This window comes from Procambarus clarkii, chromosome 81, assembly GCF_040958095.1.
Source record: "Procambarus clarkii isolate CNS0578487 chromosome 81, FALCON_Pclarkii_2.0, whole genome shotgun sequence".
Taxonomy (NCBI): Eukaryota; Metazoa; Arthropoda; class Malacostraca; order Decapoda; family Cambaridae; genus Procambarus; species Procambarus clarkii.
Window position 1 is genome coordinate 20,786,369 of NC_091230.1, and position 17,792 is coordinate 20,804,160.

At 44.8% G+C, this 17,792-nt stretch overlaps 1 protein-coding gene across 1 annotated transcript in view; it reads right to left on the reverse strand.

Annotated features, from left to right (window-relative positions):
• Positions 1-16,419, reverse strand: part of LOC123773006 (reticulophagy regulator 3) — a gene marked incomplete at its 5' end in the record, with an annotated part of 67,675 nt that extends 51,256 nt beyond the window's left edge. Inside the window, 1 exon segment of the mRNA XM_045766473.2 lies at positions 16,261-16,419. Within this exon segment, the coding sequence (XP_045622429.1) occupies positions 16,261-16,419 (159 nt within the window).
• Positions 16,420-17,792: the final 1,373 nt, after the last annotated feature.

Consider the following 17,792-nt stretch of genomic DNA (forward strand, 5'->3'; position numbering starts at 1 on the left):
ACATAACCCCCTCCCACCGTCCCCCCCCCCACACACAGTAGCCTACCCAGCCTCTCCACACACAGCGGCCTGATAGCTGAGTACACAGCGCTCTAGACTCGTAATCACAGGGTCCGGGTTCGATCCCATGTGATGGCAGAAACAAAATGGGCAATTTCTTTCATCCTGATGCCCCCGTTACCTAGCAGTAAATAGGTACCTGGGCGTTAGACAGCTGTCACGGGCTGCTTCCTGGGGGTGTGTGCGAGAGAGAAAAAATTAGTTAGTAGTTAGTGACAGTTGACTGATAGACAGTCGAGATGCAGGCCGAAAGAGCAGAGCTCACCTCTCCCCCCTTCCCCCGCAAGCACAACTAGGTGAATACACAGTAGCCTACCTACCCTGTTGGACCAAACTCTCACAAGTCAAGCCTGGCCTCGGGCCGGGCTAGGGGAGTAGAAGAACTCCCAGAACCCCATCAACCAGGTATATGTGGGCCTGCGGGCCGCTCCAAGCAACAGCCTGGTGGACCAAACTCTCACAAGTCAAGCCTGGCCTCGGGCCGGGCTAGGGGAGTAGAAGAACTCCCAGAACCCCATCAACCAGGTATATGTGGGCCTGCGGGCCGCTCCAAGCAACAGCCTGGTGGACCAAACTCTCACAAGTCAAGCCTGGCCTCGGGCCGGGCTTGGGCAGTAGAAGAACTCCCAGAACCCCATCAAGGAGGTACCTACCCTCTCCACACAGTAGCAGCGTCACTCATTTAGGAACGACAATTCCCCTTTAACGAAAGAAAATATTAAAGCTCAAAATATTTATCTTTCATTTATTAGTCTTATTATTCCACTTGCTAATAAAAATATAAAATGCTGGCCAAAATACTTTTTGGGGGTTATTAATATTTATTTTTATAAATAAAGAGGGCCAGACACACGCAGCTGATGACAATAATCTAACGAGGAGCAGATCGGCCGAGCGGACAGCATGCTGGACTTGTGATCCTGTGGTCCCGGGTTCGATCCCAGGCGCCGGCGAGAAACAATGGGCAGAGTTTCTTTCACCCTATGCCTCTGTTACCTAGCAGTAAATAGGTACCTGGGTGTTAGTCAGCTGTCACGGGCTGTTTCCTGGGGGGTGGAAGTCTGGTCGAGGACCGGGCCGCGGGGACACTAAAGCCCCGAAATCATCTCAAGATAACCTCATCTCAAGATATCGGCTACCAAGATCCCGATAAAGCATCCAGGATTACACCAGAGGGTGACCTCACAAAGCCTCGTCGTAGAGTTAAGGGGGACATGATCATAACATACAAGATTCACAGAGGAATTGACAGGGTAGATAAAGACAGACTATTTAACACCAAGGGCACACGCACTACCCGCCAAACACACACCGAAACTACGACGTTGCTACAACGTTCGAACAAGTTTTAACACCTAACCAGTTACAACAACTAATATATCAAGTTGTAACAACGTTCTATTACGTCATAAACACGTTAAGCCAAGATGCAACAACTTTATTACAAGTTGTAACAAGCGGAAAATAGAGACAGTTTCGGTTTGTGTCTCCATATAGGGAGACACAGGTGGAAATTGAGTGCCGAATTTCTTTCTAATAGAAACATTATAATGTTTTCAGTGTCAGTTGTAGACAAATGGAATGCATTAAGAAGTAATGTGGTGGAGGCAGACTCCATACACAGTTTCAAATGAAGATATGATAGAGCCCAATAGGCTCAGGAACCTATAACACCAGTTGATTGACAGTTGAGAGGCGGGACCAAAGAGCCAGAGCTCAATCCCCCGCAAGCACACCTAATTAAGTACTAGATAAATATAGGTCTCTGTCAATGTAATCATAGGCTTGCTCTGCATGATGGGCAAGCAGGCTGGTGTGTTTCAGGCTGCAGGGTTAAACACGGTAATATAGCACGACTTTAAGGCTATTTTTTTAACCAGGTAAAATGCCATACAATACGCGCGCGAACACTGCAATACTGACATAGAATGGATGAAGATTAGAGCTGGGACAGTAATTATATTATCAAATTTAAATTAATATTATTAATATGATCAAATATTAATTAATATTTCCGTTATAGAGTTGCGTTTAGCGAGACGCCAGTGTTTACATACATATATATAATATATATATATATATATATATATATATATATATATATATATATATATATATATATACACCCACCCAAATAGTATCAGTAAACAACGACTCTTGATTGTAATTTAATAGTTCCGCATTCCCGAGAAAAAAGGAGGCTTATTTGACTTATACAAGTCCCACTATTCAACCCGTTCTCGCAAATTTAATAAGTCAATATTGACTTATTAGTTGCGTGCATAGGTGACATACTAAACATAATAGTTTCCCTTGAAAAGCTTCATAGAAAACACCGACCTTACCTAACCTACTTAGTATGTTAAAATAAGCATCTTATAGCTTCGTAATTACAATTGTTACTTAACCTATTATAGGTATAGGTTAGGTAATAATTGTAATTACGAACCAATAAGATGCTTATCTTAACATACTAAGTAGGTTAGGTAAGGTCGGTGTTTTCTATGAAGCTTTTCAAGGGAAACTATTATGTTATGTCACCTATGCACATATTTAATAAGTCAATATTGACTTATTAATTTTGCGAGAACTGGTTGCACTATTGGGCCATAGGCCACCTGTTCACCTTCCAGCATGCAACCCACAACAGTAGCCTAACTTTCAGGTACCTATTTACCTTGTAAATAGGTACCTTGTGCGAAAACTGTTTCCCTCGACAAGTACAAAGGAAGCGTAACTAGTGCTGTGTTCTCCTCGTCATCTTCCACCGTCAACCCAAGAAAGAGGTAGGAGGCCGCGCACGAGGCTGGGAAGGGAATTGTCGGGAAAGCGCCAAGCCATAACGACTATATAGCACTGGGAAGGGCTCAGGATAAGGATTTGGGATGAGACGGGGGAAGGAATGGTGTCCAACCACTTGGACGGTCGGGGATTGAACACCGACCTGCATGAAGCGAGACCGTCGCTCTACCATCCACCCCAAGTGGTTGGCTGCACGAGGCTGGGAACTTCAGAATGTTGTTTACACATGGCTTCTCGCCTTCTCAATAATATTACGCCTCAACTCTCCAGCCTCGTGTAAACACGCCCAGTGTTGCCTAACACCAGGTACGCACTAGCAATAATTCAATGGTAACGTCACTCAATGCTTCAAACTGTCAGTCTTATTTTGTTACAAATTTTAGTTTTGGTTTAATATACATTAAGGAAACGTTGTAGTTAGTATTATTAATACAAGGTTAGTACACCGACACCTCTTCAATGTACCGACCGCTCATCCAAATACCAGTTATTCTCGCACAAGTTCAGATTTGTATAATTTGTATAGTTTAATCAATCTTAGGCTATATCCAATCAACGCAATTTCATTTCGTCTTAATAAATAAGTTATGAATGTAATCTTATCTGTTATGCCACAACCTCGTGAACATATCAATCACGGATAACACCATAACATAAAACCCAATGATAGCCTAGTAAACAACGGATGTACCAAGCCACACAAACAACGGGTACTCGAACCAACACAACGAACAACCTTTCGTGTTATCGCACCTCACGTGGCAGAGATAATGGCGCTTCTCAACAAGCTCCGCCACCTTCCCACTATCAGTGTGACAAGGAGATTACTCAAGTCACAAGAAGTGTACTTAGTGATTACGCAATCCGTCCCCCAGCTCCACACCGTGATGCCTCTTCCCGTCGCCACTCCACGACTATAAATAGGAACAGCTTCCATAAAGTTCATATTTTACGGGCTATTCATGCCCGTGCCACCTCTTGGGTGGCTTAATCTTTATCAATCAATAACGTTCATAGTGTTATTATTATTAACATATTTATTGACAAAATTAATTACAATTTTGCCTAATCTGAGGATTTTGATAGTCTTATTAAAGTGAGGATAATGCTGGTATTCACTGTCACGCAGGACAGAGCGTCATACATAAGACAATAGGTCTAAACTGTAGGCTGAAGCACATATATATCATGGTTACAATCAATGTTTTAATGTATAGATATGTGAAAACAACTTTCTACTGTTAGATTATAACTCGGTTCTAAACAGAGCCAAACTGCCTAGTACAAACGAAGTTATTAGTGAAGAAGCAAGCAAACATTGTTGATTTGACTGCTACCAGGCGGTCTTCTTAAGTCAAATGCTTTGTTCACCGGTTAGTTATCTGGATACACAATTTCGTGTCTTCTTTTGTGAGAAAAAGTAGACTGAGAACCAGCGGAAAAATAATGATAACCAGTCAGAGTTGGCTGCGTCCCGCAAAAACAAGCCTTATCTCATCAAACCAAAACGAGTATGATTAAACTCAACCTAACCGAGTATGATTAAACTCAACCTAACCGAGTATGATTAAACTCAACCTAACCAAATGAAACCCAGCGCAGTCGGGTCATAGGCAAAAGGACCCGTGTTCGATTCCCGCGGTAGGACAGAAATATTTCTGGGCTATGGGAGTAGAATTCTCGAAATCATTAACACGTAACAGGCCCAAATCACCTTTACTTTTCCAGTTTCTAATGAGTAGGTTTGGTAATTATTATAATTTGTTATTTTATTTTAGCATGCAAGTTACAGGTGAGTGACAGTAAACATTCTAACCATTCATGTACATTCAAATTTGAAACAAAGTTTGGCATCCACTTCGAAAGCATCAGTCTAACACACAGAAATCACAATAGCGTGATGTATCAAATGAACAAATGCTCGTCTGGGATGCTCTCGGACGTAGGTTCGAATCCTCGTCACGGCCCTTGTGGATTTGTTCACATCAGTCTAATATTTACCATAATTAACAGAAGATTAACGAGAGCATAATCGAGCATAAAAATCACATGACATTTCCCAAATGGAAATATTTAATCCACTGAACATCAATGTCCTTAAAAATCTACACATAATTAACAGGAACAAAATAATAGATGCTGCTGTCAATCACTGGTGATTGACAGCAGTTCCTGTCAATCACTAGTGATGGACAGGAACCAGAAGCAACAACGATAAAATGACCAACAATAGAGACCAAGGGAGACGTGAACAAAGGAAACTAGTCATTTTATCACACGCAACTGCGATCAATATATAGGTCTGGCCAAGTCTTCCACCCACCGCCACCACACCACTACCACCACCAGTACCACTACCACTACCACCACACCAGTACCACAACCACCACTACCACAACCACCACTACCACCACCACCACACCACTACCACCACCACCACTACCACTACCACCGCCACCACACCACCACCACCACTACCACAACCACCACTACCACCGCCACCACACCACCACCACACCACCACCACCACCAGTACCACTACCACCACCACCACCACACCACTACCACCACCAGTACCACCACCAGTACCACTACCACTACCACCACACCACTACCACCACCACCACACCACTACCACCACCACCACCACCACTACCACCACCACCAGTACCACTACCACTACCACCACACCAGTACCACAACCACCACTACCACAACCACCACTACCACCACCACCACACCACTACCACCACCACCACTACCACTACCACCGCCACCACACCACCACCACCACTACCACAACCACCACTACCACCGCCACCACACCACCACCACACCACCACCACCACCAGTACCACTACCACCACCACCACCACACCACTACCACCACCAGTACCACCACCAGTACCACTACCACTACCACCACACCACTACCACCACCACCACACCACTACCACCACCACCACCACCACTACCACCACCACCAGTACCACTACCACCACCACCACCACACCACTACCACCACCAGTACCACCACCAGTACCACTACCACTACCACCACCACCAGTACCACCACCACCACTACCACTACCACCGCCACCACACCACCACCACCACCAGTACCACTACCACCACCACCACCAGTACCACTACCACCACCACCACCACACCACTACCACCACCAGTACCACCACCAGTACCACTACCACTACCACCACACCACTACCACCACCACCACACCACTACCACCACCACCACCACCACTACCACCACCACCAGTACCACTACCACCACCACCACCACACAACTACCACCACCAGTACCACCACCAGTACCACTACCACTACCACCACACCACTACCACCACCACCACACCACTACCACCACCACCACCACCACTACCACCACCACTACCACCACACCAGTACCACCACCACCACCACCACCACACCAGTACCACCACCACCACCACCACTACCACAACCACCACCACCACTACCACCACCACCACACCAGTACCACCACCACCACACCACTACCACCACCACCACACCAGTACCACCACCACCACCACCACTACCACAACCACCACCACCACTACCACCACCACCACACCAGTACCACCACCACCACACCAGTACCACCACCACCACCACCACCACACCAGTACCACCACCACCACCACCACTACCACAACCACCACCACCACTACCACCACCACCACACCAGTACCACCACCACCACACCACTACCACCACTACCACCACCACCACACCAGTACCACAACCACCACACCAGTACCACAACCACAATCACCACCATCACAAGACCGGCCCTAACCTCACCAACCTCCGGGGAATGTCAAGATAGGTCAATTACAGCAACAGGTACAGCAAGGCCAGTAGACGAGTCATAATGGGCTACACATCACTTCACCCAAGTCACTGATAGGTAAGTACCACTGCACAACCACCACAGTATCGCTCCTGTGCCAGGTAAGTTACGGGCTCACCATAGCCCGTGCTACTTGCCCCGCTCCTGTGTCAGGTAAGTTACGGGCTCACCATAGCCCGTGCTACTTGCCCCGCTCCTGTGTCAGCTAAGTTACGGGCTCACCATAGCCCGTGCTACTTGCCCCGCTCCTGTGTCAGCTAAGTTACGGGCTCACCATAGCCCGTGCTACTTGGAACTTGTTCCGAGTAGCTTAATCTATAACAACAACAACAACAGCACGACCACCACTAACTTACCTATGTTAACTCTAGTCTTTTTTTGCAGGGATATTCCTGCGCGGGCCCTAAGCCTCTGGCTGGCCCACTAAGTGTTGCTTGTTTCTGTTTTACTTAGGCGGAGTATGAGTATTTATGACTCGTATGGTCGCTTTAGTAAGATTTTGTTCCATTATCTAAATCTAAAAACACCACCACCACAATTAACCTTAATATTACCACAATTACCCACTACCCGTCACCAGCTTCCTCCCCACCTCAATCACCACCATCTGATGTAAGTCGATCACTGCCACAATCACTCCATTACAACTTCTGTCACCACCACCACTATTAAAGCACGTCAATCACTGCCACAACTCTACGTAATCACGACGATCATAGCCGCTCTTTTTCGATGTACGACCACTGGAACCGTCTATATGTGGTGGATCAATGGTCGTGTACACTGGCGAGGGAGGTAGGTATGAGAGAGGGAGGGAGAGAATTAGGGAGGTATGAGAGAGGGAGGGAGGGAGGGAATTAGGGAGGTATGAGAGAGGGAGGGAGGGAGGGAATTAGGGAGGTATGAGAGAGGGAGGGAATTAGGGAGGTATGAGAGAGGGAGGGAGGGAGGGAATTAGGGAGGTATGAGAGAGGGAGGGAGGGAGGGAATTAGGGAGGTATGAGAGAGGGAGGGAGGGAGGGGAGGGAAAGGGGGGAGGGAGGGGAGGGAAAGGGGGGAGGGAGGGGAGGGAAAGGAGGGAGGGAGGGAGGGGAGGGAAAGGAGGGAGAGAAAATGAGGGAGGGGAGGGACTGGGGAAATTATCAATCAGAGACTTGTGAAGTACATGGAAGAGGAAGGGAAGTATAACAGCAGGCAGCATGGGTTTAGACACCGCAGAGGGGCCCATACAGCTATAGCTCTGATCTACGAGCATATAGCTAACGCAGTGTCGAAAAAAGATCAGTGTAATATAGTGCTTAGGGACGTCTCGAAAGCCTTCGATAAAGTGTGGCACACAGGCCTAAAATATAAGATATCTGAACTAGGACTTCCTGAGAGATTTACAGCTACTCTCTGCAGCTTTATAGACAATAGAACTGCTAGGCTTAATATCGGCAGCTACTTGGGTGACGTAATAGAACTGAAAAGTGGAGTACCACAAGGAAGCTGCCTCTCCCCCACTCTATTCAACATATATACAGCTGACCTACCCCAACCCCAACATGGAGAATACATCACATACGCTGATGATGTTACCCAAATAATATGCCAACCGGGCCCATCAAAGCCGCTACTAGCCGACAAGACCAAGGCAGCCATTGAACTCATAAACAACTTTGAGAAGCAATGGAAAATTAGCACCAACAAACAAAAGTTCCAAATAATACACATTGCGAAAAGAAACCCTGACCCCATCATCCTTGATAACCAGCCCATCCAATATGCGGAGGTAGGCAGAATACTGGGACTTATGATAAATAGAACAGGGATACAAATTCATGTAAGGGACCGACTAAACAAAGCCAAAGCAGCATTAGGAAAACTGAGAAGATTCCGAAGCCTCAGTACTAACATTCAGATCCACCTATATAAGGCTCTAGTTCGGCCGCATCTAGAGTATCCCCCAGTACCACTACACACCATAAAGAAAACTAACATGCAGAAACTGCAAGCAGTACAAAATAAGGCGCTAAGGAGAGCAGCAAAACACCGTCCACCATATGATCAGACAATCCAGGAGCTCCACGAACTCCTGAACATACAGCCACTAAACATCAGACTGCAGCACCAAGCCATCAGGGTATGGAACACCATCGAAATGTTAGAGGACCCAATGTTTGAAAGATTACTCCAAGATGAGACGCCCCGCTCCCACAGCTGGTGGCCCAAGAGCCTCGATTCTCTGGACGAAAACCCCGCCCCACAGTATATAATCCCAAGATGAGTTATATATGTATATATATGAACAGTTCATATATGTGTATGTATGAACAACTCGATAAATAATATGTATGACAACTCGATAAATAATAATAATAAAATAAGAGCATTAAACAGAATAACGTGTGTGGAAGCATCGGAGTGTCTATATATGAATGCTTCACAGTATTCATCTATGGACATCCATATATGGTGTAACACATGTGAAGAACCTCTCACACACTCACAGCTCCCTGACAAGAGGGAGCCAGCTTAGCTTAGCTGCCAACACCCACACATCGTGTCAGCAAGGCGGACAGCCCGCCTGCTTTCATACCTCTCACTGTATTTCCCACTTCTATACTTCCCTTCACCTATGCCTCTCCTTCCTCTTTACTCCCAAAAAAAAAAAAAAAAAAAAAAAAAGGGACTGGGGAGGGAGAAGGAGAGGGAAGGAGGACGGGGAAGGTTCAAGTCTTCAAGTGCCCAGGTGAATGAAATGTTTGCAAGTTAGTGTAGTTAACAATTTATATATATTAGAAGAGTGAGTGAGTGAGTGTGTGTGTGTGTGTGTGTGTGTGTGTGTGTGTGTGTGTGTGTGTGTGTGTGTGTGTGTGTGTGTGTGTGTTCAAAGTTGGAGGCCTTAAAGCCTACCCTCAAACCAGCCTTGCCTAAATTTGTAGGGCAAATGGTGTGGGTAGTCTGGGGTTTGGGGCGGACACAGGCTGGTTGGTGTTGGCTCAAGTTAAATGATTTAATTCGTTCAAATGTTCGAAGACTTTCGTAATGAGAAAGCTATTTTTCTCAAACACAAATTAGTTTAATTTCTCCATAATATTATTATGAATTGAAGTATGAAGGCGATAGTGAGAGTAAATCACTCTCACCAGGAGTGATTCCCATAAGAGAGGGGATGGTGAAGACATGTCTGTCTGTCTGTCTGTGTCTGTCTGTCTGTTCGTCCTCTGCCACGCCCTCCCCTCCATGCCTGTTCATTATTGATGCAATCTTCACCGACACCACCACCAACACCCCCACCAACCCTGCACCACCAACACACCAAGCCCCTACCAACCATGCCCCCCATCACACACCAACCACAACTAACCAGTGCACACAGCCACGCAACAACTACAACCTTGTGCCACCGCCACCACAAAAGCAATAACCATGCACTAAACCAATACCCAATCACGCCCTCTTCAAACACAACCATGAAACAACCACATAACAATCCTGTGTCCTCCACGGCACAGACCACACACCCATCTATACAATATTGCCACACAACCACCACAATTATCCACCATTACTTCACAACCCTGCATTCACCTTTTGCATCTTGTTTGTACAGAATTAATTATATCACATTCAAGGGTAAATAATCCATCGGTTGCAGCAGTGTTTTTATCTTTAAATAATCAAGAGTGTTATGTTGAAACAGTGAACTGTCCCCCCCCCCCCATCAACGTTCATGCGTGCTAAGATTTGTTATTGGGTGTAATGCGTTATCGAAGAATACAAATTATACTGTACATTCATTCTTAATGTTTTGGTGAATCTTCCCAATTCTGCTGGTGTATCAGGCATCCATTAGTGAAGAATCAAAACTTGCAGTTCGTATATAGCCTAATCCAGTACGAATATCAGCAACCACGTTTATAATAGACGCTTATTCCTGCGTGCACAATAACATTGCTAGGCTTTGGGAGCGATGGTGGCATACTTGGCGCGGTGACTCCTCTAGGCTCAGTGATGTTGACAGTATAACCAGACCACTTGATTTGTACATCAATACTAGAAGTGGAAGGCCCGCTTCCTGACTTGCCGTGCTCAGCACCGTCGATAAGTAACTGCGATAAGTGTGTGTATACTGGCAGCGTACCCAACAGGCACGGTGAGAGAATAGTGCGAGGGGTAAACCAGATATATTACCGAGAGAGAGATCTACCGGTATTAAGTAGTATTAAAGGATTAACAACAATTACCATGTTACTAAGACCAAGTGATAGCAGCCATTCAGCACTCCGACATTTGATGTGCCTGTGATTTGCCAGGGCTAAACTTATCTAGCACTTTATTCCTTATTTCTCCTGTATTATTATTATTATTTACACACTATTTTATGGATTTTGTTGCTAGATTATTTTAGTTTTATTCTTTACTTTATTGTTCCTATAATTGTGTGTAGGTGCTCACAGCGAGTGGTACTGAGGAGCATAAGTGAAGTATTAAGAATAGAACAGTACCACAACCAACACCGCAATCCCAGGTAATCAATACTTCATCACCAGTACCTCGCTTGGCATGGGTCACTACACCTACACACACACACACACACGAGGTGTTATACCTCGAAAGGCGGGATCCAAGAGTCAATGCTCGATCCTGCAGACACAAATAGGTGAGTATAAATAGGTGAGTACAGTCTTGACTACCCCAACACGTTCTTACTCACATCTATGACTCATTGTCTGGGTGTGTTCACGTCTGATCATTTGTTCGTTTGTTTGTCTGTGTCTGTGTGTCTGTGTCTGCCTGCCTACCCCCCCCCCCTCCCCCTCTCTCTCTTCTCTTCCCTGGCGATCCTCCAGTTAGACTCAACTCTGGTTGCTTTGAGACTACGAGACGCCAATCCCTCATTCTTAAGATTTAACAGTACCACTTATTCAAAATTATGACAATATTGTACAGTAATTTAAATGTAATGATTACACAATTGGCAGACGAAGTTTGAAAGATCTCTAGGCTTCTATCGCAATGGTTCAATTAGATTTCCTGACTTGTGCTGAAACAAATGAATAGAGAATGCCAAGAATGTATTATACTGTGTTTTGTAACCAGACTACTTGCACGCAATAGACTTGCACATATTAACTATCGTAAGCAGATAGCTGGGTTTGCATTACAAAGTGTTCTGTATAAATTGCTAGGCTTGAACGGTAACGGACGAGTGAGAGGTGATATGCACCTCTTTATTAACACAAAAATGGTCATCAAGAGATAAGGCAGCCATGACTGCTGGCACACACAGACATTCCCAGCAGGCACGCTCAAGGCTGAGGTGTGGGCATGTCAACACACTCCCCCACGATGCCCAAAATCCACACCCACCTCCTTCCTCTGTGCACTATGCATGGCAGTGGATGCAAGAACATTAAAAATACAATAATTATGTTACTTTCTGATTAAATTTTTTTGTGTGTGGATAGGCAGACAGGAGGGTTACTCAGTCGATAAAATATTGCAGTTTTTGCGAAGCAGGATCATGTATAACATTTGGGGTTTACGGTTCATGCTGTGTAATGATATGAAAAATTGGTTTACTGAGAATTAAACTATATATAAATGTAGTATTTTCCCTTGTAATTGACGTAAATATGATCTGTATATTGTATATTATTTAATAAAAAAAAGTTAAACAATACATAAACACTATAAGTGAAGGGGAGTTAGGTGCCCTTGGAGAGCCTTGACCTATATACGGGGGTGGGCAACATGCCTCCACACGTTCAAACCAGTACTTCCTTCATGCACATGCGCAGTTAATGCTCTACTGTTCCTACTCTATGAGTCCTTACTACCCTAACTACCCTGTGGGCCAATCCCTTACAGTAATCTTGGAAATAAGTACCTCTCGACAGTTAATATTTTGCTAAATTATTTCACTCTCGCACCCTTCTTACATCCCAATATTTAGTCGCTACACACAGAGATCATGCATCAAATGAACAAATCCACAAGGGCCGTGACGAGGATTCGAACCTGCGTCCGGGAGCATCCCAGACACTGCCTTAATCGACTGAGCTACGACAGGGTAAAAGGGTTGAAACCGAAGTTCTACTGAACTTACTTGATCCCATAGCCTCTCCGAGGCACAGGTTCGAATCCCCGTCACGGCCCTTGTGGATTTGTTCATTTAGTCGCTATTTAAGTCAAATGTTAACTAACGAGCAAATTGCGTTGTAGTAACTATGGAAATATCATTACACACCTGAACGAATACAAAACACACTATACTCTCGTAAATATTTAAACAAATAGACACAAACTATCCAACATGTTTACGCCACAGAATAATTACTCAACTCTCCATCAGTTCATACAAGTAATGAGGCTGCGAAAGACAGGTCCAAATATTACCATCCGAAGGTTAACTTCCTCGCTCATCATCGCGTAAAAAAAAAGAAAAAAAATATTAGCGTATCTCTTTGTAACACTTGCACATTAAAAATCATCCTTAACCAATTCGTGTTTTTATACCATATTTTCGTAGTTTCCTTAAATTATATTTTTTTACATGTCAGCAAACCTTAGCCGATATCCGCAGACCGGCACTGACCATGAAAGCCCGCCAAAATTATTAATAAAACATATTGTATATTGTTGACCAAACCACACACTTTAAAGTGAAGGGACGAGACGTTTTCGGTCCGTCCTGGACCATTCTCAAGTCGATTGTGAGAGTCGACTCACAATCGACTTTGAAAAATGGTCCAGGACGGACCGAAACGTCGTCGTCCCTTCACTTTCTAGTGTGGTTTGGTCAACATATATCAGCCACGTTATTGTGATCATCGTCTGCATCTTGTACATTCTCCTGTGTCAACAGTAAACACTTTGACCAGTATTATGGAGCGTTTTACAGTTCAGTACTTACTGTATAACTATTAACAGACGAAAGACCGTAAATCGTCAAGGAATAAAATACTGCAAGAAAACCAAAGCCATTTTTTTCCCACATAGCGCAATATCATTTATAAAAAGTGGACTCGTTCCTTATTCTCCCACACTGGTCTTAATGTTTATCAGCCGAGGGAGGATTATTAGCCTAATACCACCAAAAAAGAAACTTTACTAACCTGCCAGCTAGTTTACGCTCATGCCCTGAACATAGTCAAGAACTAAAATAACTTTAGTGTATATACACAGAGATGCTGGGTACACTTCTTTGTGTATATATATCATGCTCTCACATGATACACACACACATGGCTTGTACACACCCAACTTGACGCCCCCCTCCCTATCACCCCCCCCCCCCTCACTCAACTGTGGCCGCGTAAGTGCGTAGTATGTCACTGGTTCATACATACATATCTGGCCCACATGCGGCTCACTGGTAATTATTGATATACTAAACACACTAAGCTTTCAGCAAAGCATTATGGCATATGTCCATACAAGTGGTTGGTGTATTGCTTGGCTATATTACAGCTTGGGCAAACACTGACATTTCACACTGCGGTCTCACCAAGTGCTAACGTTATATCAAGTTATATCATTATACTATGCGAGTCACGTGAGTCAAAAGGTTTGCAGACGAGGAGTCACAATAACGTGGCTGAAATATGTTGACCAAACCACACACTAGAAAGTGAAGGGACGACGACGTTTCCGTCCGTCCTGGACCATTCTCAAGTCGAGGTTTGACAAATTAAGACTTTTAGCTCTGAAGAATTAGTTCATAAGTTTGTCACAGGTGCAAGTCACGTTTCGACCTCCTCATTAAGACCAGGGGAAACAATTTCGTCAGTATTCCGTTCTCATAGTAGTATATTATGTAAAGAACTATGGAGAAATTCGTGAATGAAATTTGTAATACTGTAAATTAAATATGACAGTACTGCACTAATCAGTTTAAATATATGTATTATACAAATGTTGAATTTTACACTTTTCAGTAAACTTTCTTCTTAATTCAAAATTAAAATTTCGTCACACTTGACATGTTAGGAAGTACATACTGAAATCTTAGCTGTGCCTCACACCATATCAACAACACACGTATGGCTCTCACCATAAAATTGCAATTAACTTTATCTCGACTCACCTTGTACTCATCACTAGGGTCTGAGCTGTTTTCCAGCGCGCGATACAAGTTACTTTACCAGCATATACAAATTGCACACCATAATTTGGAGAAAAAAAAAATCTAGACAAAGACGAAAGTCGCAGTTTGCTTGTGTGGTGATCTTGGCTAGGTGAGATAGTCATTCCTATCTATGACATGTCGGAGCGCTCAGTGTGATGCGCACACGAGTCCTTGAAGTCTAGAAAGATAAAATACTGTTACACAGACGATAATTAAGCGCGCCACACACCTCCTCCATTCTGCCCACCCATTGGCCACTTTCACATGAGATGGATAAACAGCGTGTCACTGGTCGGTCTCACGCTGGCAAGGTTAACGGAGTAGGTCACTGGTCGGTCTCACACTGGCAAGGCTAACCAACTGCATCACTTGCCAAACTCAGCCAGACATAATGTGGTGGCGTAAAACACAACACATGTCTGCGTAGTTGCAATACCATCTGGCCACAGTACCTGACACTCCGGCTCCATGTTAATCTCCAAGCTGATACCACGACCTCAATACCGATGCGCCCCAAGTAAGTAATTATCAAAAGAAGGCGACCCAGCTGCGAAGACTATGTAGCACGGTGCATGCACGGTACATGGTTAGTTGTCAAAGGTTGTCGAGTTCCTCCAGCTCCTCAGATGGCGGGCAGGAACCATGGATGCAGTGTGCGTTTCCTCTCAGTATCACCCACACTAAGGCGCTGAAAGAGGAAGCTAGCGGCACTAGGATCTCTTGTTGTTTCAATTAGCTTAGCACCCAGCTCCTTCAAAAAACTAGCAGCACTTTTACCCCATGCACCAAGTGCCTCTGCGGCAATGGAGACAAAATTGTAATGGTGATCCAGATCTCTGTATTTACGAGACTTGGCTGCTTCCCGGTAAGTGGCAGCGCCGCCCGGGTGTGCGACACTGCTTCAACATAGGTATTGGCTAAAGTTGAAACGCACGTGTAGTCCCACACCAACTGTCTACCATTCTTCCAGGGGTTCACCGTGATCCCGTCTGGGCGACCAACAGGCTTGTCAGAGTTGCTGAGCATTAGATAACGGGGTGTTCTCTCTCTCTCTCTTTCAGCTGGATTTTCCGAACTGCATTACTCCGTTTTAGAGCATTATGTAAATATATTCAAGCTGCTTTTTGTCCCGTATGTTTTACTGCTATATCACCCTACTGATCGGCAACTGTTTCACATATTATATCGCCTGTGTAAAACTTTGTCTGCTAGTGCAGTCAAAATTCCGAACATTTCAGTAAACTCAAGTGTCAGCAGAGCCTATACTCTTCGACATAACCGTAACACTATTGAGTTGTGAAGGATGGATGGCATGGTTATCTCAAATACCCGTACGTACGATAAATGCATGTCCTACTGTATGTACCACACACACTGTGAATACTTGCCTGGGGTGTACAGGAGTCCAGTCTTCAGTATCATCGGGCTCTGGCTTGGGTACACGGATCTCAGGCCAGATGGAGTGAACCCACTGCTGGTGTAGAAACACAGCTAATGCACACAGGCTGACTACAAAGTACACCTGTAGTTCACTCCATACCAGCAGCCTGTAAATACAAATATGAAAACCTGTAAATACAAACATGTATGCATGTAAACACACACGCACATCAACCTATGCACAGTCACACAGGGCTTTCCAGAAACACTTTCCAATGGCAGCCTATCACAAAATAGTGGTGGAATGAACACTGGAGCTTCAATGATGCATAGAATAAAATGAGGTCAAGAAGTGTAATGAATACAAGTTGATGCAATGAGCACAGCCTGGTGTAATGAGTATGAAGATGTAGTAGCTCTTTATGTAATGGTAGTGGTGAACATTTTGTGGTTGCGATGAAAAATTAGGAGCTGCAAATCTAACAGACACTCCGAAAAAGTGAGGCTTCTCTCTCTCTGCCTCGCCTACTAGCCTCGTTTTACCTGCTGACAATTTCATGAGTTCTATTACAGCGTGGCCTATGGTCAGCCAGGAGTGGGCCTCTGATGTTTACAATGTTCTCTAATTGTGGTTATTGCACCTCCGACGACACTCAGTGTCGTGAAAAACTGGAACTCAAGTGGAACCATGATTGTCGTCGGGTGGTTACCTTGAGGTTACCTTGAGGCTTAGCAACCCTGCGGCCCGGTCGTCGACCAAGCCTCCTCGTTGCTGGATTGGTCAACCAGGCTGTTGGACGCGGCTGCTCGCAGCTTAAGTGTTGGTCAGTCGTGGAGTAATAAGCACCACGGACTGACCAGTCCTTCATATCAACTACAGCCCCGTTCCAGTGGCAGGAAAGTTCACTACGGGCTCACCATAGCCCGTGCTACTTGCAACTGTTTGTTCCGAGTAGCTGAATCTAAAACAACAAAAAACCCTTATAGACGATCAATGGTACGGTGGTTACGGCACGGTGTACATTTGGGGGCGATCCTGAAACGTCATGGGTTCGAATCCTGGTCGGGTCATTTAGAATTCTTAGTGGTCTACGGCTTGTGTGTTTCTGCAGCCCCCCCTCTCTACCAATCCTGACCGGTACGCCTCTGTTCACCCAGCAGTGTTTGGGTCCTGGTTGTTAATGATTGACCAGATGTATTCCAGAGAAACTAGTAAATAAAGCTTGTTATGGGATGGGAAAGCTCTTGACCTGCTAACAGGGGTCAGCAGTTATCTGTTCCTGTACCCACCTGTGAGAGAGTAAGCAAAGGGGGGGGGGAGAGATAAGAGAAATCGCCGGAATGCAAGTAATTCCATTCACATGGAGTAATTCCATGCGAGTAATGCTCGATTTCATTTCCAATTTGTTAATAACTGAAATAAATATTCTAATTAGATATAAGCCTACAGGCAATATAGAGCTTAATCGTTGTTGTTCTTAGAGATTCAGCTACTCGTAACAAGTTCCAAGTAGCACGGGCTATGGTGAGCCCGTAACTT